Source organism: Microtus pennsylvanicus, chromosome 11 (assembly GCF_037038515.1).
Source record: "Microtus pennsylvanicus isolate mMicPen1 chromosome 11, mMicPen1.hap1, whole genome shotgun sequence".
NCBI lineage: Eukaryota > Metazoa > Chordata > Mammalia > Rodentia > Cricetidae > Microtus > Microtus pennsylvanicus.
In genome coordinates, this window is record NC_134589.1 from 44,864,349 (window position 1) to 44,886,228 (window position 21,880).

General features: G+C 49.1%; 1 protein-coding gene across 2 annotated transcripts in view; it reads left to right on the plus strand.

Annotated features, from left to right (window-relative positions):
• Abr (ABR activator of RhoGEF and GTPase) overlaps window positions 1–21,880 on the plus strand; it is a 195,546-nt gene that overhangs the window by 81,702 nt on the left and 91,964 nt on the right. For both annotated transcript variants that reach the window (XM_075991598.1, XM_075991599.1), the window contains exon 2: window positions 19,882–20,066. In XM_075991598.1, coding sequence (XP_075847713.1) covers window positions 19,882–20,066 — 185 coding nt within the window. The remainder of the gene's footprint in view (window positions 1–19,881; window positions 20,067–21,880) is intronic.

Below are 21,880 nucleotides of genomic sequence, written 5' to 3' on the forward strand. Positions count from 1 at the left end.
CTACCATGTGTGAGGTCCATGCTGTTGTGCCTCTGTTATACTTGGCAGTGTGTGCGCGCTACCCACACAGCATGCAGCTGGCCTTCTTGGACTCTTTCCCAAGGCCAAGACAGTGAAGAAATAACAACAACAACAACAATAACAACAGTGGTGATAATAATAGCCGCGACATCACTTGTTATGTGCCAGGCACTGTTCTTAGGTCTTTACTAACTCGTTAAATGGTCACAAAAACTCTGAGATTTGAGTGCTACTGTTATCTCATTTTATATACAGAGAAGTTAAGCAGTTTGTTCAAAGTCACACAGCTAAAGGTGGGGTTTGAATTCAGGGAGCCTGGAAGTCTGTATACCATCTACCATGTCCTCTTGTGGCTCCTGGAGAAACACCTGGCACTGAAGGCTTCCTCTGGCTTCTGTTCAGAACCTCACATTCCTTTTTCCCCGAGAGGCTGGGATGTGTCATTTACCTGCCCCATGTGTGAAAAGTGATTTACCTTATTAGCCAGGCCCTGGATTTTGTGGGAGCTGTGTCCTTGTCCTCATGTCCAGACATGGAAGGGACATTTCCAGCTCTCTTTGGAGCAGAGGTGGCTGCCCCTATAGCCCTACCGGTCTACCTAGAGCAAGGCAGGTCCACCAACCTGGAGGCCTCGGCCTCTTACATCTGTACGGTCTGTTCTCTGTAGCTATCCTTGCTGTGGCAGCTAAGCAGAGACATCTGATATCCTCATCATGTCTAGCCTTGTGCTTGGTTCCTGCTGGAGACTGCTAGCCTCTGGAGGTGCAGCTGGCATATCTTGCTGGCAGGTGGGAGGGTGGGGCTCTCCAGACTGAGTGGGGAACCTAGAGATATCAGAGAGGTGGGAATCAGAGCCAGGACAGGTAGTATCACTGGGAAGTCCTCTTCCTTGCCATAAGCAGGTCTGCTCAGCATGCTCCCAGAGACACTGCCGCTGGCATCAACCTGACGTGGAGATAGATTGGGCTCTGGGGTGGGAGCTGAGCTGCTGCCTGATGTGAGGGAATACTAGAGTTAGAGCCCACAAATGCCTGGCAGCCCTGCTTAGAGCTGAGCCAGGCTTGTCTTGTGCCGCGATGCTCATCACAAAGCAGAATGCATTTGCTAATGTCACCCGCCTTTGCAAGCTACCTTGAAAGGGGTTTTTTTTAAAAAAAAAAAAAAATAAAGATTTATTTTTTTTTATGCCATGAGAGTTCTGTCTTCATTTGAAGTGCAACGTGTGCATGCAGTGCCTGTAAAGGCCAGAAGAGGGCATCACAGATTCCTCTGGAACTGTAGTTAGGGACAGTTGTGAGTCTTGTGAGTCCCCAGTGCGTCCTAGAATCTAACTCAGTGCTCTTCAACACTGAGGCATCTCTTCATCCCCCTACAAGGGTTCTTATCCCTGGTATTGATCCCTCTCTGTCTTATAAAACACATATTTTAGTCAGGTGTGGTAGTACACACCTTTAGTCTCAACATTCAGGAGGCAGGAGGATCTCTGTGAGTTCCAGGCCAGCCAGGGTTAATATAGTAAGACCATGTCTTCATATATTTTTTAAAAAGCGTTTTATTTTACTTTTCAGATAGTATGATATAAATGTATATATCCATTAAATTTGCCATTATTTTAAGTGCACAGTTCATTGGGCTTAAATCCATTCACATGATTGGACACTGCCAGTCACCCCAGAGCTCTTCTCGTTTTGTGGAATAAAATTGCTCCATTAATCACAAGCTCCCACTCCTCTCTCCTAGCACCAGCAACTCCACAAGGGGACACTACATTTATTTATTGGTTGGTTTGTTTGTTTATTGAGACCAGCTTATTTAATATAGCATAAAGTCCTCAGAATTCACTGGGATTATAGCATGAGTCTGAATTGTTTCCATCTCGAGCCAGAAGATACTCCACTGCTTATAGGTGCCACATTTGTTTATCTTTTCCCTCCCGAGCGACTTTGTGTTGCTCCTACCTTTTGGCTTTTGTGAATAATGTTTCTGTGAGCAGGGGTGTTTCCCTACCTACTTTTGGCTATCCTTGAATCTTGGTCTCGGCTGGGTCTGTGGGCCTGGAGTAGGGGTAATGGCAGAGGGCGGGAGGGGCATAACCTTGCATAGACCGCCTGGCTCTGTGAAATCAATGGCTACTCAGCTATTATAAGCCTGGCATGGTAATACCTGCTTGAAATCCCAGTCTCGGGCACAGAGAGTTCAAGTCCAGCCAGGGCTACATAGTTTCTGGATAGCCGGATCTATATAAATCCCCCATCTCAACAAAACAAAGCCAATTCTTAAGGCTTGGGGGCTCCTGGAACCAGCACCTGCTGGAGGATATTCCAGATTCCCTTCCCCTCAGCACCCAGAATGAACTGTTGAGTTCCTGGTTCTCTCTGTAGAAGGGTATCTATCTGTAGCTTACCATGAGCTGGCGTAGGCCTTGTTAGGAATGGGGAAGGGTGGGTGGAGCACCCATGAGCCTGGGATTGGTCAGATGGCCACAGAAGAGCTGGATTCCCAGGTTAGGGTTGGTGGTTATGTTATAGGACCAAGTAAACTTCCAAAGTCCTGACTTAACACAGAGAAGGCTGCCTCTTGTGTGCAGGTCCATTGCAGGTAGGCAGGGTTCTCTGTGGTTATTCAGGGACCTGACTGATGGAGACTTGGTTATCTGGAACCCTGGCCTCCAAGCCCATGACCTCAGGGGATAAGGAAGAGTGAATTATGTGTGGCCTCTCACTGCTTTAGTCTGATCTCCACTTAAATTTTGGTGGCCAGAACTGATCATATGGCCTTGTCCACCTGCAGAACAGCTGGAAAACAGTGATCCTCAGAGCATCCAGGAGAGGAGAATGGGATATCGTTGAGTGCTGGTCATGTTGGGCATACTGGGGCCATGATACTTATATGAAGGAGGAAGGCCCTCAAGCCCACTCTGTGACGGGGGTGATCCTGGCAGGTGGGTTTCTGTGTTGCTGGGCTGAGCTTTTTACTGTCATTGTCCCCTGGAATCCTCGCAATGAACTTGTTCCATTTCATTGTTGAGGAAGCCATAGCTTCAGGCCACAGACTCAGCCAAGGTCACCTGCTTCTGTGCTTGCCACCTGTGCAGGGCCTGATTAGAGGTGATGGGGCCACAGGAAGTGGGTGGGTATGCCTGTGTGTGCGCCGCACATGTGTAAGGACCTGGGCTTTGCTTTGTCTGGGCTCAGACCTCACCTGTCTTTGCCTCCACATTCCCAGAAGGTAATGCTGCTGTCAATCTGAGTGAATCTTCTTGTCTGTCTGAAGCAGCAAAATCACTGTCATTCTGGAGCTGGGGGGGGGCATGCAGTGAAATTTGAAGTTCTATTCAGTAGAAAAAGAATTTCTTTAAAGGCTGGGAACTGAGTCCAGGTGCTTGCTATGCTAGGCAAATGTCCCACCACTGAACCAGAGCCTCCGCTTCAATGGTAGACTTCCTTTTAAGGTCTGGGTGGGGAGCCAGCAGCTGGAACTGGATGCCATAGAGTGGCCTCCTAGACACATTGGGCACAGTGACTTTGTGTGTGAGGGTGTGCAGGAGTAAACAAGTTGGGGATGCCTTTGTTGACTTCTGTAGGGCAGTGTGGACGTGTGGAGCCCTGTGCCTTTGGGGACTCTGTCCTGGTGACTCCTGTTCTTGGGCTCTTACTGACTTCTCTCACCCTCAGGTGACTTTTCCCTGAACTGCCCCTTACTGCTTCTCAGCACCAGATTGAGAATCATTTAATTTTTCATGAATACCCTAAGGACTTATGAAACCATTTAATGGGCAAGGGGCTCTGAGGGAGTACATTGCAGGCAGGTGATAAAGAGCCTTTGGATTTGAAGATCATCATCACAGTGGTCTCTTGACTCCCCCGTTATGCCTCCTGGCTGCTCGCCTCTTTGTGGCTTTGTAGCTGAACATTTTCCACTGGAGACAAGGTCAGAAGAGAAATCAAACCAGTCCATGTTTCCTACTTGTTACTTTTTACTGAGAAAGGTTCAGAAGGGACTGTTAGCTCTAATGGGGTTAGAATTCCAAAAGGTTTGTCAGAGCAACCTTCTACTCCTACCCCTTAAATAATCAAATCGGTTGTCCTGAGGAGAGCTTAGGAAGCTTTTTAGGGAGTTGTGACAGCCAGCCAGCAGCTTCTGAGCATGTGCTATGTGAATCCTGCCCCCAGTGCCAGAGTAACAGGGTTTACAAACCAAGGCTGTTTTTGCCTTCTAGTCTTCTGCCACCTAGTGGAGAAAACAGAACATGCCAGCAGCAGCGGACAAACGACACTGTACAGATAGATTTATTACTGTTATTTTGGTCTGATTGACCAAATGATTTATTGTCTGCGAAATGTCCTCCTCATCGAGTGTCTCTCATTGTTCTCCAGGATATAGTAAACATCCTGGATATAGTACAGATGAGGAATTGGAGATGCCAAGAGAGCGAGGAATTTACAGAAAATGTGTAGAGCTGGGACCTGGACCAGGTCTGTCAGATCCCTGTCTTGGCCTGGGTCTCATTGACCAGGCTGCAGTAATGGATCTGGGGTCAGCTCCTACCCCTGCATCTAGCATGTGATGTCTTATGAGGTGTTTGCTGATTGGTAGAATTGTTCACACATGCTGTTAGCTTCCCTTTCAGTATGCAAGGAAGGACATATGTTTGGTAGTGTCTGTCCTATCTGCTCAGTACACATGTAACTGCCCTTTCTACAGGGTAATTGGGATTTTTTTTTGGCTAGGTGTGATGTTGCATGCCTATAATCCTAGCACTCAGCAGGCAGAAGCAGGGGATTGTAAAATCAAGGCCAGTCTGGACTATATAATGAGACCCCGCTTCTACAAAAGAGACCTAGGAACTGGTGGGATGGTTCGATGGGGTAAGAGCACTTGCTGCACAAGCATGAGGACCTGAGTTTGATCCCTGGTACCTATGTGAATAGCCAGGAGTTGCTGCACACACCTGTGACCCTAGCGTGGCAGCCGTGGGGGTGGGGATTAGAGACAAGAGAATCACAAAGACCTGCTGGCCAGTCTAACTGGAAGATGTGAGCTCCAGGCTCAGCGAAAGACCCTGCCTCCAGGGAATAAGGTAGAGGTGCACATGCTTGGGTACCTGCGTGTGTGTGTCTGTGTGCACATGACACAGATGCATTTCAGAGAAGTTGGAATTTTAGTTTGCCTGAGAAGGGGATTATGTCAGAGCATAAAGAAAAATCAGACTTAGTTCGAGGAGCAGGCTTTAAGTTGCAGCTCGGTTGTTTCTTACCCGATGGCCTTGGTTGACGGCTGCCTCAGTTTACGTCCCGGTTATGTACAAAGGGGTAGATAAAGCCGAGTGACAGTACTCTCACAGCCTGCCTGGCTTAGCAAGGATCAGATGAGCTCCTGGCTGTAGGCTTGCTGTGTACACTAACAGGGTGCAGATTCCAGTCAGCGTTCCTGTCCCCTCTCAGAGCCTGGAAACTGGTGAAGATGTTGCCTCTTCTACCCAGAGCCAGTTGGCATACCTCCTTCCCCATGTCCAAGACCCGAGATTCCTTTTTGTCTCTGACTTTGGAGACTTGGCTTTCTCCAAGCAGCCACGGTCTCTGCCTTCCCTTCCCAGAGGAATCCTGGAGGTGGATGATCAGATCACCATCTCCATGGCAACCAGAGAGGTCCTTCTGCACTCCCACAGAGGGCCTGGAGTCTGTTCCCAGCAGTGGGAGCAGAGACAGAAAGGAGAACTCCAGTGACATTAGCCACACATCTGTCGGTTAGCTGCCACGTGTCTTTGGCCAGGTGACCAGCTGCCCCTGTGCTGATTTAGTGCTTGGATGAAGATGGGTGCTCTTCTGTGCTCCAGTTAGTTGCTGCGTGCTGACTCAAGGGACCTGGGTGAAGGAGCCATGGGCTACCCTTCATGCCTGGTCACAGTAGCTTGTCCACTGCCTCCTTCTCTATCCCCAGGCAAACCCTGAATCCCTTAAGACTTGTGCAAGCCCTGCCTCTTACCACCAGCCTTCCCCGTGCTTAGGGAGTTGATAGTGTGCTGAGCTGACAGGGCTGCGGAAGGCATCGGAGGGTTGCTTCAAAATCTGAGCTCCGTTGGGCTTGTGGAATTCTTACCTTAAGCTGGAGAAGTAGAATTGCCCAGGGTCTGGCAGTATTAACAGCCCTGGTGCTCCACCTACCCACATGGATTCAGCTTGAGTCTCTGGGATGGAAACTAGTTACCAGGAACTTTCAGCACATGTGAAGTTAGGAACTTCTGTCTTAAAAACTCAGCATATGAACCACAGTGGTCCTTGATGCCTTCCTTCACGCTGAGGCTACTTACAGAAGAGTGATCATTTGCAACTGATGGAAGTTTGCTGTGACCTTCTCAGCTGTCAGTTTCACCAAAGCCCTGGTTTTTGTAGTTTAAGAACCAGGAGATCCTTGAGGGCACTTATCACTGGGATGCAATCACGGTTGTACTGATAATAGCTGTTGTTTATTTAGTGCTTGCCCTGGGCATTGTATGTATTTTTCCCATTACAAGTCCATGAAAATTTGATGAGCATTGGGTTTAGAGGTGTATACATAGTTTCCCGGCACTTGGGAATGTGGAGGCAGCAGGATCAGGAGTTCAAAGCCCATCTTGGCCAAATAGCAAGTTCATGGCCAGCCTGGGCTGAATGAGACCCAATCTCAAAAGAAAAAAGTAACTAGGAATGTATTTTAAAAATTAAAAAACCCAGCCGGGCAGTGGTGGCACACGCCTTTAATCCCAGCACTCGGGAGGCAGAGGCAGGCGGATCTCTGTGAGTTCGAGACCAGCCTGGTCTACAAGAGCTAGTTCCAGGACAGGCTCCAAAACCACAGAGAAACCCTGTCTCGAAAAAAAAAACAAAACAAAACCAAAAAAAATTAAAAAACCCACACAAGTTGATTAAAGTGCCCTTGAAAAGAAAAACTTAAGGGTGCTGGAGAGATGACTCAGTGATTAAGAACACTGTTGCTCTTGCAGAGGACCTGGGTTTGGTTCCCAGCACCCACATAGTGGCTTACAAATGCCTGAAACTCCAGTTTTAGAGGATCTGACATCCTTTCCTGACCTCCACGGGTGCCAGGCATGCACATAGTGCAATACATACATGATGTAAGCAAAATACATGTACATAAAAATTGAATATTCAATTTGTAGAGAGCATCCCCTGGACTCAGCCCCCAACACCCCATAAGCAGTGGTATATACCTATAATTCCAAAACTCAGGAAGTGGAGACAGAAGGATCAGAGAGGCTTCAAATCATCCTCAGCTACATAAAAGGAGGTTATGCAAGACCCTATCTCAAAGGAGGGGAGGAAGAGAAAAGCCAAGTGAGGCTCATGAAGTGAGTACAGATATTTTTTTAATATTTATTTATTTATTATGTATACAATATTCTGTCTGTGTGTATGTCTGCAACCAGAAGAGGACACCAGACCTCATTCCAATGGTTGTGAGCCACCATGTGGTTGCTGGGAATTGAACTCAGGACCTTTGGAAGAGCAGGCAATGCTCTTAGCCACTGAGCCATCTCTCCAGCCCCCGAGTACAGATATTATTAATCATCTATTTTACAGATGGGAAAACTGAGGCTCTGCATGGTTAAGTAGCATGTCCAGAGTCTCATGGCTGGTAAGAAGATTGAGAGTAGAAATGGTGTCTGATTCCATAGCCTGTGCCCTTGACCACTGCGTTGTCCCAGCCTCCCCGCCATCATTTATGAGACATCAGGCGCTGAGAGGAGGAGGCTTGTGCCAGGAGAATACCTCATCCTGATGTTAGGCCATGGCCAAGGGCTCCAAGTGTTATCACCTGTTCAACACAGGTCCCTTGGGCTTTGTAGGTGCCAGCCCCCCACTCTTCTGTGTTCCCTGGCTGTCACCTTCGCCATTTTCTATTTACCACACCAAGTTCTTGAATGTCATTCTGTCAGCCACTCTGTTGTGTGGGCATTGTCCTTATCTCACAGAGACACACTGACGCTCAGAGAGGCTGTGACTCAAAGAAACCCAAAGCCAACCAGCTGGTAATCTACATCTGGTGTTTAAATCCAGGCTCCCAGCTTCGTGGCAGCTCAGCTTTGGCATAGGCAAGAAGACACTGGATTGTTTGTGTGCCTTGGGAACTGGCTCTCCATCAGGGTAGAGGGAGCCAAGGACAAGCCCGTAGCAGAGGGGGACAGAAGACTGAAACTGGGTTTGCATTTGACGGACTTGGGGGTTCTGTAGAGACTGTTCTATTAGAGCAGATGGTAGGAAGGAACTCTGGTTACCCATGAGGCACTCCTGCCCCGGGAGGCCATGGACAGAAGTCCAAGCGTTTCTGGGGCTCAGAAGCAAGCCCTGTGTTAGTAGGAGAATGCGGACACCCAGAACACAGTGTCCATTTGGAGCAGTATGATGCAGGGGCGGGTGGGCCACTCAGTGCTCAGAGGCTGTGGATTCTGTCATAGCCTGCTTCCTGACAGTACCCTGAAACTCTGCCACCTCGAGGCGTCCTGAGCTCAGAACTATAGTGACCAGCCCAGACTTAACCTCTGACTCTAACATTCTAGACCTCTGTTCTGCTGTTTAGTTTGGGGACTGGGAAATGGCTGCTCAATCGACAGGAGGAAGGGTCTAGCACTTCTGGCAGCCCCTGCCTAACAAGACTGTTCTCTGTGCCCTGCTCCCCTGGAGTGGGCAGCGGCATAGCCTCTGGCTCTGCATTAGTTCACCTGTTCAGCTCAGACTCTCCTGGCCTTTGCGTGAGAGAGTAACTCTCTTTCACTGTCTCTCTCCTCGTTCCCTTTGCTAATGAATTTGGCCTTTGCCCCCCCCCCCCATATGCTGTTCCAGAATGCCTGGGGTTCCCATGTTCCCAAACCAGGGCACCCAACCATCTTAATTCTCTTCTAGACCTGTACAGCTCTTGCTCTCTAGATTTTAACTTCATAGGCTCCCAGGACAGCCATTCATCATCCTTTTTAGTCCTCAGCAACCCCTTCTTGGACTTGGGTGCCTTCTTTGCTCTGCTCGCTCTATTATTCATTTTGTTTTGTTTTTCTAGACAGGACTTCTCTGTGTAATAGCTATGACTGTCCTGGAAATCTGTAGACCAGGCTGGTCTCAAACTCACAGAGATCCACCTACCTCTGCCTCCCAAGTGCTGGGATTAAAGGCGTGCGCCACCACTGCCCAGCTCACTCTTTCCTTCATCTAGAATGGTTTGTAGAGTCTAGCCTCATTCCAGCTTCTTTCTGCCCTCTTTCCCTGACCTGTGGGCTGCTGTGCACCGGTTCCCAAAGATGTCCTAGGTGCTGTCATTGTCTCCTTTATCTGAATAGACTAGAAGTGACTGGAAGGTCAGATCTTTCACCATACAGTGCTTACTTACATGAGGGTTCTCACTCTTTTTAATCATTCATTCATTCATTCATTCATGGGATCAATGTTGTAATATTGTTATAAACACTGGAGATGCAACAGGGCATAAAATGTGTAAGAATCCATGTCCTTCTAGAATTTACCTCCTCATCATGAGGAGACAAGGAATAGTTTGAACCTCAGAATAAATGATCTAATATGTTAGGAGATGGAGTAAGAGCCATCTGCCACGTGGAGATGGTTACTGCTTGTGAATTCAGGGTGGAGCTGCCCAATGAAGGTTTGTAGGAAGTGGAGAGTTGGCCATGAGATAAATAAAGGTCTGAGGTGCCACCAGAAGTCCAGTTTGGAAAATTGACAATATACAGGGTGTGGTGGCTCATACCTGTAATTCTGACATTTAGAAGGCTGAGACAGGGTAGCTTGCTGAGATTCTAGGCCAGCCTTGGATGTGAGGTGAGACCCTGTCACAACATAAAACAAGAACACTTTGCTGGGACCAGGTGGAGATGGAGCATTTTGTGGCTCTTGGGTAGGAGGAGTGCCTAACTAGCATGCATAAGGCCCTGGGTTTAATCCTCAGCACTAAACAGAAAAGAACGCAGAGGTGGGATACACTGTAGGGGGAAGGGCAAGAGCAGAGAGACCCACCCAGAAGGGGTGTCTCTGAGAACATATGCTACTCAGGCCAGCTGGGAGTAGTGCTAAGAGGTGAACTCTTCCTCAAGGAGAGCCGACAGGAATTTCTGCTGGAGTGGATGTGGGTGTGTGAGAACCTGAGTGAGTGGCGGGAGGATGATACTGTAGCTGAGTCTGGGAAGCTGTGATACAGCAGCTGCGTAGCACTGTGGTTAGATGTCTTACATTGGGGTGTCTCTTAGACATTGAACTTGAACAGGCAGGCACTCTGAGTAAAGGAGGAGACGTGGGCTGAATATATATATATATCTGAGCGTTGTCAGCATTAGAAGGTGTTTCGGAGTAAGAGTCTGGGTGAGGGCGCAACGCGTTGGGAAGAAGTCTTAAGTTTCCAAGTTCTCAAGTCCTGGGCCAGGGAGGCAGGAGCACTCAGCTCCTACGCTGAGATAAGTGTTGGGCCAGGAGGACTAAACACCTGGAACAATTCGTGGAAACCAAATGGAAGGAGAGTGGTCCACTACCCTGAATGCTGCTGGTTTAAGTGAGGACTGAGCTCTGACCATGCTTTGATCTAAGGCCCTCCCCTCTGGATGGTAGGTGAGAGTTGTTGCCTGTTTCTTCTTGGGTTCTAACTTTATTCCTCCCCAGGGCATGGGTCAGCAGTGAAGACTGGTCCTGGGCTCTGATATAGTTTCGTTTCAGCCTAGTCTCCATCTTGGTTTCTGACCCCAAGACCAGTTGTTGCAGCTGTCATATTTAATGCAATAAGGGACTAGGATCCTGTCTTTGTAGGTTTAATGTCAGATCCATATCTGATGTACCATCCCACTGCTGTCATTGCAGAGAGCCAGGGAATAGCCACTGCGCATCATCTAGCTGATTCTAGCCTACGTCCATCTTGGGTCAGAGCTTCATCGCATCTGCCTCAGAGAGCAGAGCTATGGCGTCTGAGCTCACTTCCTCTTCCTCCCAGCATTCTGTTCTGTTTACTCCACCTACCTATGTTCTAACATATCAGGTCAAGCAGTTTCTTTATTAATTAACCAATGAAAGCAACGGATATATGACACTCCCACATCAATATAAGCCACATGCGGATCAAGATAAGGAAAGTTCCCATCACCCATGGAAGTTCCTTTGGGCCTCTCCCAGTCAGCACACTGCCAGCCTCCAGCCCTGGGTTTCATTTGTTCTTAAATTCTGTGCCACAGGGTCCTTTGCTGTGTACTCTCCTGTCAGGCTGTTTCTGTTCCTCACGGTGTCTGTCAGGTGAACCTTTGCGGATGAAATGAAGTGGCAGGTTCAGTGCTGCACGGTGTGAACCACAGTGTGTAAGCTTTGGTTGCAGGAGCTCCTGGGGCAGGACAGCACTCTGGAAGGTTCAGTGCCGTACAGTGTGAACCACAGTGTGTAAGCTTTGGTTGCAGGAGCTCCTGGGGCAGGACAGCTCTCTGGCAGGTTCAGTGCCACATGCACGGTGTGAACCACAGTGTGTAAGCTTTGGTTGCAGGAGCTCCTGGGGCAGGACAGCACTCTGGAAGGTTCAGTGCCGTACAGTGTGAACCACAGTGTGTAAGCTTTGGTTGCAGGAGCTCCTGGGGCAGGACAGCTCTCTGGAAGGTTCAGTGCCGCATGCACGGTGTGAACCACAGTGTGTAAGGTCGCAGGAGCTCCTGGGGCAGGACAGCTCTCTGGAAGGTTCAGTGCCGCATGCACAGTGTGAACCACAGTGTATAAGGTTGCAGGAGCTCCTGGGGCAGGACAGCTCTCTGGCAGGTTCAGTGCCGCATGCACGGTGTGAACCACAGTGTATAAGGTCGCAGGAGCTCCTGGGGCAGGACCACTCTTTTGCTGTTGCTCTCGTAGGACCGATGGTTATAGGCTTGGGCTTTCCTTCATATTACTTCCTGCCCATTTGCCCCCTATTGGTTCCCAGGTAAAAAATAAATGTATAGCTTTTATTATTACTTAGTTAGCCTTGATGTCATCCCTGTTGGGATATCAGGGCCACTCTGCACCTGCAATTTTACCCTGTACCTGTAAGTTCTTAGGTCCCCAGAAGAGGAAGAGAGGTCCCCACACCTTTTTTTTTTTAGCGTGAAACATGAAGCCCCACGTGTTTATGTCTAGCTATGCCTTTTGGTCCTTGGTTCAGGACAGCCTCAAAACAAAATTGTACACAGTGATCTCCCCCAGTGGGCACCCGAGGTAGGAGGAATGAAGTCTAGCCACTTGGGTGAACTTACCTCTCACTGGCCAGTTCTCTTCATTGCCTGAATTGGTGTTTGAGCGCCTGTCATCTGGCATCTCTCAAGTATACTGGTTTCGTTACAGGCTGAAAATAGAGTAGCTCACATTCGTAGGTGATGTCTTCTCTGAGTGGCACAGGATTCTGCCTGCATAGTGACTCCACACGGGAGCGTGTGTCTGAGAGGTAGCTATGTTCTGTGACACCACGGCTGGGGTCCCTGGGCTAGTGGGCTTTCTCAGCAGAGCCCCCAGTCCTGCCCCACCTCCAGCTTGACTCAGGATGTAGTCTGTGCCCCCTTCTGTCGTGCCATTCCCCTCACTCCCTTGCTCACTCAGTGTTCCAGCCATGGTGGCTATTTATACTCCTCTTAAGGGGCCCTGCTGTTTCCTACTTGTGCTGCTGCCAAGCCTCCTCCTTGCCTAGAGCTCTGCTCCCGGCCCCCACCCACCTGACAAGCAGCCACACATTGTTCAAGAGTCAATTAATAATATTAACAGCAGCAGCTAAGATTTATTGGGTGCTTGCTATGTGCTAGGTGCTGCGCATATACATACCATCCAGCTGAATCCCCTTACTGTCCCTCTTTCTAGTCACTCAGCCAGTATTGTTGAGAAGTGGCTACCTGGTGATAGGCACAGAGAGGTTTGAGAAGTGACAGAGGATGGATGGGATCTGAGTCTGTCCTCTCCATCCCTTGCTCTCTGGAAGTGATAATCCCTCAAGTACTTGATCCTCTCACCCCCTCTTCTCTGCTTTACCGTGCCTGGGAATTTCATTGTCTTCCTTTACTGGGAGGGAGGGTGTCACTTAGAAATGTGTTCATTTTATGTGGCAGAAAACCTGATATTCTAGGGCTTTCATTTCCTGCTTAGCAAGAAATGAGGTGGACCTGCTGATTGTCATTGGCTCGGTAGCTCACAGAGTCGTCACTTTTCTCCCATGGTAGCAGTATGGCTATCCTGGCTCCTGTCATCATCGCATCCAAGTTCAAGGCAAACAACCAAACCAAAGGTCTTTCAGATTCTCATGGACCAGATAGTGATTGCTTCTTCTTGTAGTAGACATCTTTCTGAGAATAAGGTCCATTTCTGCTTCATATAAACCAAGCAGGGAAGAAGAGATGGTAGAAAGCTAACAGTGTTTGTTAGTGTCCTGGGAGCAGCGGGACCACAAATTAATTCCTTCCAGGTTTCCAGAACATGAATGCTCAATAATGGTTTTTTCCTTATAATTTGCTTTTTTTTTTTTTGGTGCTTTGAATGGGCAGGGAGGAGTACAAGGTCCTGCTGTTTAGTCCAGGCTGATCTTGAACTCATGATTCTGCTGCCCCAGCCTCCAAAGTGCTAGTATTATAGATGTGAGTCATTGTGTCCAGTTTCTATAATCATGTTATATGTAGTCTCCCCAGCTTTGTGTACACATCAGACATGCTACCATGCTTCTGTTACTCTTTTCACTTACATGATGACTTTTGTCACCCACATAATGTTAAGTGGTTGTACATTAGTCTGTCTTGAAGACATATCATAATTTATTTAGCCAGTTCCCTATACTTAATCACTCAGATTGTTTTAAATATAATTTTGCAATCATAAACAGTCTTGTAAGTCTATCCAAAATTTTTTTAAAATTTTAATAGGCTGAGTGTGATTTTTGGTTGTTTTGGGGTTTTTATATTTATGTTGCCTTTGGAGACAGGGCCTCATTATTTGCTCTGGCTGTCCCAGAACCCACTATGTAGACCAGGCTGGCCTCAAACACAATAGAGATCGCTTGTTTCTGCCTCCCTAGTGCTGGGATTAAAGTTTATGCCACCGCACTTGTCCTTGTGTGGGTGTTTTGCCTGTATGCCTGGTGCCCACAGAGACCAGAAGAGGATGTCAGATCCCTGGGCCTGGACTGGTTGTGAGTTACCATGTGGGTGCTGGGACTCGAGCCTAGGCCCTCTGGAAGAGCAGTCAGCACTCTTAACCACTTAGCCAACTCTCCACAGCCCCATGCAAGTATATTTTATGAGTATTTATAATTAATTATATATTCTTATCTTAGGGCACAGTTTTGAATTATGCTGGGTAGTTGGAGCAGTTAAACACACCTTCAGGATCTCTGCGAGTGTGTCCCTTTACAGCTCTGGGCTTTATTAATTAATACTATTCTTTTGTGGTGCTGGCCTTCACCCTCAGGGCTTCACACACAAGAAGCCTATCATTATTTTTAAGTTCTTGTTAATTTGATAGGAAAATTACACCAAGGCGGAAGGGAAAGTAGGTTGCGTTTTCTTTTATTGCAGTGAGGTTAACCTTTAAAAAGAGTATCTCTGGCCATTTGCTGTTCTATTTTAAGTTTTCTTCTTTTTTCCCTAGCTCATTAGAATATGATGTAATTATCCTTTTCTCATCCGTTTGTAAAAGTGCTTTATCTACCTGGAAACACAGGGAAGTTCATAGGAGCTGACTTTGAGGGCTAAAGAGGTCTCCTTGATGGACAAAGAGCCGAGGACAGGGTTTTAGGAGTCATAGCAACAGGTGCGGTGGTCTAGGGGTGGTACAAGGATGTGGATTCATGGAATGCTTTTCCTGCTATACACATCATCACAAATACTGGTGGCTTTAAGCCACAGAAAGTTATCTTCATTGTGAGAATTATAGGCCCCAGATCAGGGCCTGTTGGGAAGCCCTTTCTTCCAGGCTTCAGGGGTTGAATTCCTGCGTGCTCTTCTCAGCTAGTGCTGGCTGTACGTGTTCCCTCCCTGTCTTCAAGGGTCTATTCTGTCTGTGTTCTCCCCTTCTGTCTCCTAAGGACTTCAGGGGATTTAGTTCCCATAGGGTTCATCCAAGATGATTTTGTTTTGCGATCTTCAACATCTTCAAGTATCTTTTCTTTCAATTAAGGTCGTATTTACAGGTGCCAGGGCTTAAGACTAGACTCTCCGGCTATATTCAGACAGTTGTAGGAACTGGAAATGATCCTATACTACAGGGCAGGAGATGACCATGTAAAGGGGAGGCAGATGTGTACCACGAGGAGTCTTCAGCTGGCAAGTTAGGCTGTTTGAGCCATTAGACTTGGCAGAGAACTGTGAGGTGTGATTGGGTTTTAGCTTGGCTGCCGTGGGGAGAAAATTATTGGCAAGAGTGGGGATTTGAGGAGATCCATGCAGACTGGGAAGGGGAGGTTCTGGAGAGACTTGGAGGTCTTCCATCATCTGCTGAACTAACCTCAGGTTAAAGTTGGTGACTGGAAGATAGGTGTCTAGGGAGTAATCAGAGATGGATATGCAGTCCAGACCTCTCAGCAGAGAGTTAAAAAATGGGAGAGGACACAGAGGAAAGGGTGGCAATGATCTGGAGAGCACTGGCCCCTGTCCCGTCATTTTATTATGAGAACTATCAGACATGGAGAAAGGTTGAGGGCATCGCACACTGAACAGCCCACTTACTGTTAGCTAGAGTCCGTACTTACTCATGGCTGCCCCCTTTCACGTCAATCCATCGCCTGTCCCGTTCCCTCTTACGTTTTATGTATTTCAGAATTGTAGATGACTCCTTCAGCCTGGCGTATCATCAATGAGTGTTCAGTATTTCGTGAACTGCATAAATATTAACTGTACTAAGATTTGGTAAATTCTGGTGATTGCATCTGTCTTTGTACCTCAGATCCCTGCCAAGGTAGGGGATGGTTCCATTGGCCCAGAAGTACCTTTGTGCCTACTGTCATTAGCTCCTGTCCACACCCCATGCCCAGAGGCCACCAGTGTTTTTATGGTTAGCATTTCCAAACATTGGTCAGCTTTGTCTGCGCTGAAACATTATACATGCCGAAACATTCAAGCTGTGCACTTGTACTTAGCGTCATTCACTTAGCATAGTATGTTCAGAGATCACTAATACAGCTCCTTTCTGTTCCCTGGTGGTAGTCTATTTTAAGAGTCTATACGGAACAGCAGTGTTGAAGAGATGGGTGGTGAAAGACTTCACCAAGGAGATCAAGAACAGTGAAGGTGGTAGGAGAAAACTAAAGATAGTAGTGGTTCAGATAACATGGACTTCTCTTTCTCTCCCTGCTCCCAAGCCCCCTCATTTCTTGATTCTCATTTTATTAAAAAAAAAAAAAAGAAGTCTAAGGGTAGATCATTCCAGAGTCAAAAGGTGGCTTCATTATCTCATCAGTGACTCAGACTTCTAGTATTCTGTTCTGCCATCTTCAATTCTTTCTTCATCTTCAAAGTCATCTCATGGTTTAGCATGGCTGCTGCAGGTCCAGCCATGCAAACTGGCCACAAAAGGAAGAACAGTGAGGGCAGGGGGCAGTGTACTTCTTACCATTATCATTATTAAATTATATGTATGTGGTGTGTTGTATACTTGTTTTGTGAGTGCGTGTGTGTATGTGTACATGTGTGCCAAAAGTCCAGTTCAAATGCTTTTGCGTTGATACTCTCCACTTTTAATTTTTTTTTTTTGTTTTTCGAGACAGGGTTTCTCTGTGGCTTTGGAGCCTGTGTGTGTGTGTGTGTGTGTGTGTGTGTGTGTGTGTGTGTGTGTGCGCGCGCGCACGCACATGTATGCACATGAGTGCATGGGTATGCCAGAAAATGGCATTAGATCCCCTGGAGTTGGTTGTAAGCTGCCTGACATGAATGCTAGACACTGAACTTGGTCTTCCAGAAGAGCAGGTGTGTGTGTGTATGTACACACACACACACACACACACACTTAATCTCCTGTCTTCATGCATACCATGTACCAGTGCTGAGGTTATAGGCATGTGCCACCATCCCTGACTTGGATGGCAGGCATTTTACCAACTGAGCCATCTCTCCAGCCTCCTTAACCAAAAGCAGCCATCTTCAAAGTCTCTAACGTCCACCTAACACCCCTACCTTTAGACAGGGTCTTGCTATGTATTCCAGGCTGGTCTTGAACTCCTAATGACCCTCCTGCCTTGACCTCCCAAGTGCTAGGTTTCCAGGTCTAGGCTCTTATGCTCAGCTATTCCTCTTGTTCATTAGTGAGGACTTAATTACATGCTACTAAGAAATGGAGTCCCTGTACTAGCCACTGAATGTAGTGCCACTCCAAATACCGGGGGGGTTCTGCTACCAAGAGGGGAAATGGAGCTGACTGTCAGCAACTGCATTGTCTCACTTTCTTTTTAGACTAGTGGCCAGGCCACGGCCACTTAGTGTTCTCCTCTGTGGCCTTCAGAGACCGAAGCTTGTGTGTGCCTGGTGGGTTTCTTTTTCAGCCCTCTACTCCCCTAGAGAGTTGATTTCTCCATCCTTTTATGTATCCCTTTTCCTAATAGAAGTGTCCCACACTCCCAGAATTTTATGAAAGGCACGAACAAGAAAGGAATGACCTAGAAATGCTTGTAGAGGACATTGGGCCAGTCCCCATGTCTGTACCCTGTGCTCCTCTCATTGGTCAACCATGAGGAGAGCCAAAGGCAGGGTGCTGGGATTTCTTTGGAGTGAACTTCAAACAGGACAGGATAGCCCTTGAAGACTCATAAGGACCCAGGGTCAGATCCTTACCTTGACCTTAGGCAGATGTCTGAGGCCCAGGGGCCTCTTCTGTGAGTACTGCCTTGAAGAGGTGGTTAGATTGACCAGGATTTGGCCGGGTCTGATTGTGCACACAGAGGAATGGCTGCCAGAGACCTGGGGGATGCCAGGTATTGCATTAGAAGTGAACCAGGACATATTCTCTTTTGGCCTATATGTGAACTCTGCCCTTAGGTAATACCTTCATTCCCCTGCTGCCCAATCGGGTCAGGCTAGCTGTTGGCTAGACCAGGTTTACCATAGTTCATTTGCGCACACTCTTAGCTTCAGCATGACCAGGGAGATCCAGAGCTCCTGTAGGAGTAAAGAGGACTGTGGGTTTTCATGTACACGCCTGTCCTGAGGAGATACAGCCTATGTCCCCAGACAGCTTAATGGGCACCTGCTAAGCCCTGGGGTAGGAAGTCGGCAGAAGCAGGTGCAGAGAGCCCAGGGGAAGCTATCGACTGCCAACAGCCAGATTGGACCGAGTGTAGCCGTGGCCTGCCTGGCGCTCCATTGACCTGGTGACACCATTCTCAGGCTGCTGGCTGCCTGTGGGCTGGTGTGTTATGACAGAGGAGGAGGAGCCAGAGCCCCCACAGAGAGCTTGACTCACTGAGGCCTTCCTGGCTTAGACCTCGGGTTTGAGGTGGATGGTGCATCCTTCTTATTCACTTGGCTACTCCTGCTTTCCAAGAGCTTGTTTTGTGTCATTTGTGGGTGCTGGGCACTTGGCCACAGCTGAAACACTCAGTTCTTGCCCCTGAGGCTTCCGGGAGGCCAGGTGCGATTGGTAAACTGGGTTCCCAGGGAGAACATCCTGGAGGAAGTGGTGTCTGAGCAGATAATGGGACAGACCCAGCCAGTCTCCTCTGACATACTGGCCACAGTCCCAAAACCCAGGTCTCTGCCAAGGTTTAGGAACCATATGACAAATTCCTGTGTTTTCAGCAGGTCCAGGGTGCAGGGCACTGGCTGCCAGCAGTGACTCCAAGGCTCCCTGTTTGCGTTCCTCTGTGAGACATGGTGCCAGCTCCTTCTGGCCCCTCCTCACTTAGGACTCCTTCCCTGAACCAGGGTTCAGGTTGGAGGAGACCTTGCATCTTGCTTACAGCAACCCCACTGTATTCTCAGATATCCCGATAGTGGACTGGGATGTTAGGAACAGCAACACCCAATTCACTGGCCATTCACTGGCTGGGAATGGTGCAAGGGTCTTAGTGAGGTCATCGTGTAGCTTTTGTGCAAACCCTGGTGGCCCTAACTTACTGCCCCCAGGAGGGCATCTGTGTGGGCGCTGGAGCTTGTGTGGCACTGGGAGGGGTTGATACAGCTTTACTTTCTGTCCCTTTCCCTCCCTCCTGCTCTGAAGGAAACTGCGTTGGAATTGTAGACTTAAGTGCTGGCTTTTGAGGAGACTGCTGCTCACCCAGTCCCTGCCAGGCCTGGGCACAGCCCTCTCTCCCACGCCTGCCTTCCTTGGCCCCTGTCCTGCTTGCAGGGTCTCATTCAAAGGACTGAGGGCCTCCTAGGGCACACTTTCTGGGTCCTTCCTACCCCCAAACCTGCCCTGCTCACCCCTAGGGATTGAGCTCAGTGCACAATGGTACCCAAGGAGGAGGGACCGAGGAAGTGACATCGCTTGGCCCGCCCCCACCTCCTTATTCCCTATAAAAAGCAAAATGGTGACTCAGAGAGAAGTTGGAAGCGTCCTGCCTCCTTCTCCCACTGTTAATTTTTAGACGTGGAATTAGGCAGGAGGCAAGGGAAACACAGATCCACATACGCAGCTGACATGCTATTAGGCGGGTGGTAACAGCAGCTCCGCTCCTCCCTGACTCCCAGCAGCCTCTGACGGACTCAGCAGAGCCTGTGCCTGCTGGAGCTCCCACCCTCCTCCCCAGGCCTGGCCGTGCAGCCCCTGCCCTGGCCCAGGGTGCATGGTGCAGCAGGGACCATGGCAGCTGGGGGCCGGCGCCGGCGCCCACTGCGCTACCAGTCCCTGGCAGCCTTGGTGGAAGACTCTCAGTGGCCTTTCTTGTTCCTTGTCTCAGACTTCAGCTACGGTGCCGAGGACTACGACGCAGAGGGGCATGAAGAGCAGAAGGGGCCCCCCGAGGGCTCGGAGACCATGCCATACATCGACGAATCACCCACCATGTCGCCCCAGCTCAGCGCCCGCAGCCAGGGTGGTGGGGACAGCATCTCACCCACCCCACCTGAGGGGTTGGCACCTGGGGTAGGTACTCCTGTTTCCTCTTCTGGGGAGGGGAGGGGAGATAAGACAACTTGTGTGAAAAGTGGGCCAGGGTCTGCTTAGGACAGTGTTAGCAGTGGGGCTGGGGGAGGGTGGGCCTGGACCCCTGGTGCCCTGTCATGTAGGTCCTCTTCTGCTACCCCTCCCCTGTTCCCCTGCTCTGTCAGCTGTTGATTCTGTCCAGGGCACCCTCATCCCCCTTTCAGCATCTCTTAGTCTCTCAACAGGATGGGGAGGGGACCCTGGAAGGACCAGACGTTCCTCTCTGTACCTGGCTGAATGCACAGTGGCCTGTGGGGACAAGTGCCCCACAAAGCCGGGACTGGTGGGGTAAAACACGGTGCTTCTGTAGTGTTTCCCAGGGCTGAGAGCCTCCAGCCTTGTTCCGTTCCACAGGAAAGGATAAGCCTGAGATGCCTATCTTCCCTGCTTCCCGGAGAGGCTGGGGCTCCCTCTCAGAAACCTTTTGGAAGAAAGATTAAGTACACTTAGACAGGGCAGGGAGATAGGAATGTGTGTGTGGGGGGGATCTTAGTACTTAAAATCAGTGCTGTTCCTGGTAACAGGGACTGACACTGGGCACAGCTCATGAGTGTGCACATCTGAAATACATGAGCCAGCCAGGCAGAGAGATTCCCTGGGGCTTTTTTTCTGGAGTTGGGGGAAAGAATCATAGCTGTTTGTTTTGGTGGCGGGAGCTCGGTTTCATAGGTCCTTGGTTCAGCTTGTCCAGGTATTTGTGGGGTTCTCTTTCCTCTCTGAAGCCCCCAGGGAGTGTTAGCAATGCTATGCAATGCATTTCCCTTCTCTAATGCCTAACCCCTCCACCCCACCTGGAGACTGCCTGGACTCTACCATTTGGAAGAACCCCTGCTCCTTTCTACCCTCTGTGGGCTCTCACCCCCTCTTCACACACTGGGGTGGCTGCTATAGCCTTTGGCAACAAGGGCCTTGGCAACCAGCATCCCACTTGGGGGAAGCCACATTGTTGCCATAGCAACAAAGGCCTAGGCAGAGCTCAGCGGCTGCCAGGTGGTGCAAGTTTGGGAAGGGATGGTGGGGGGCAGGTAAGAGGTGGAGGGGCTGGATGTGGGTGTTGACCAGCCTCAGGCTCCCCACAGCCAGCATTCTTGGGTGTTGTTGCCCTAAGGAGGGGTGGTGGATTAGAGACAGCCATTTTGGCCATGTCGAGGCAGTGTTTGGACCAATGGAGGAGAGGCTGTTCTGCGATTTGGACTCAGGCCAACCAGGAGAAAGAAGAGAGAGAGAACTCTGGCTCCCTATCTCTCTGCCTTCTGGTTGTATGTCAGTGGGGTTCAGATCTCACCTAGGGACTTAGCCCATAAGTCCCACCCACTGTAAGCAGGTGCACGATGATGCCCTGTGTAACCTCCGTGCAGGGCCTGACCTCCCTCTTGTCTCTGCCGTTGTCTCTCTTCCTCTCGTTCCCTTGACTACCTTGTAGGAGCATTCATCCATGGGTATTCGGATTCCCTGGTGAAAAGTCCTGCCCATGCTCTATGCATAGCAGGACCATATCCCTGCCTTGTGTTCTTTGCTCTGGGTAGCAGCTTCACTTTGTTCCCATTGTTCTTGGTGGTCAGAAGGGAATAACTTGAGTGGAAGATTTTGAAATGTTTAATATTTTACAGAGAGAACAGTCATCTGAAGTACTTGGGGCCCTCAGTACCAGTTTGCACTGCATTGGATAGATAGGGAGATCATTGATGCCAGTTGGGAATGGCTGGGACAGTTCTAGCTGCAAGCTGCTCTACTCCTGCCTGCCTGCCCAGCTA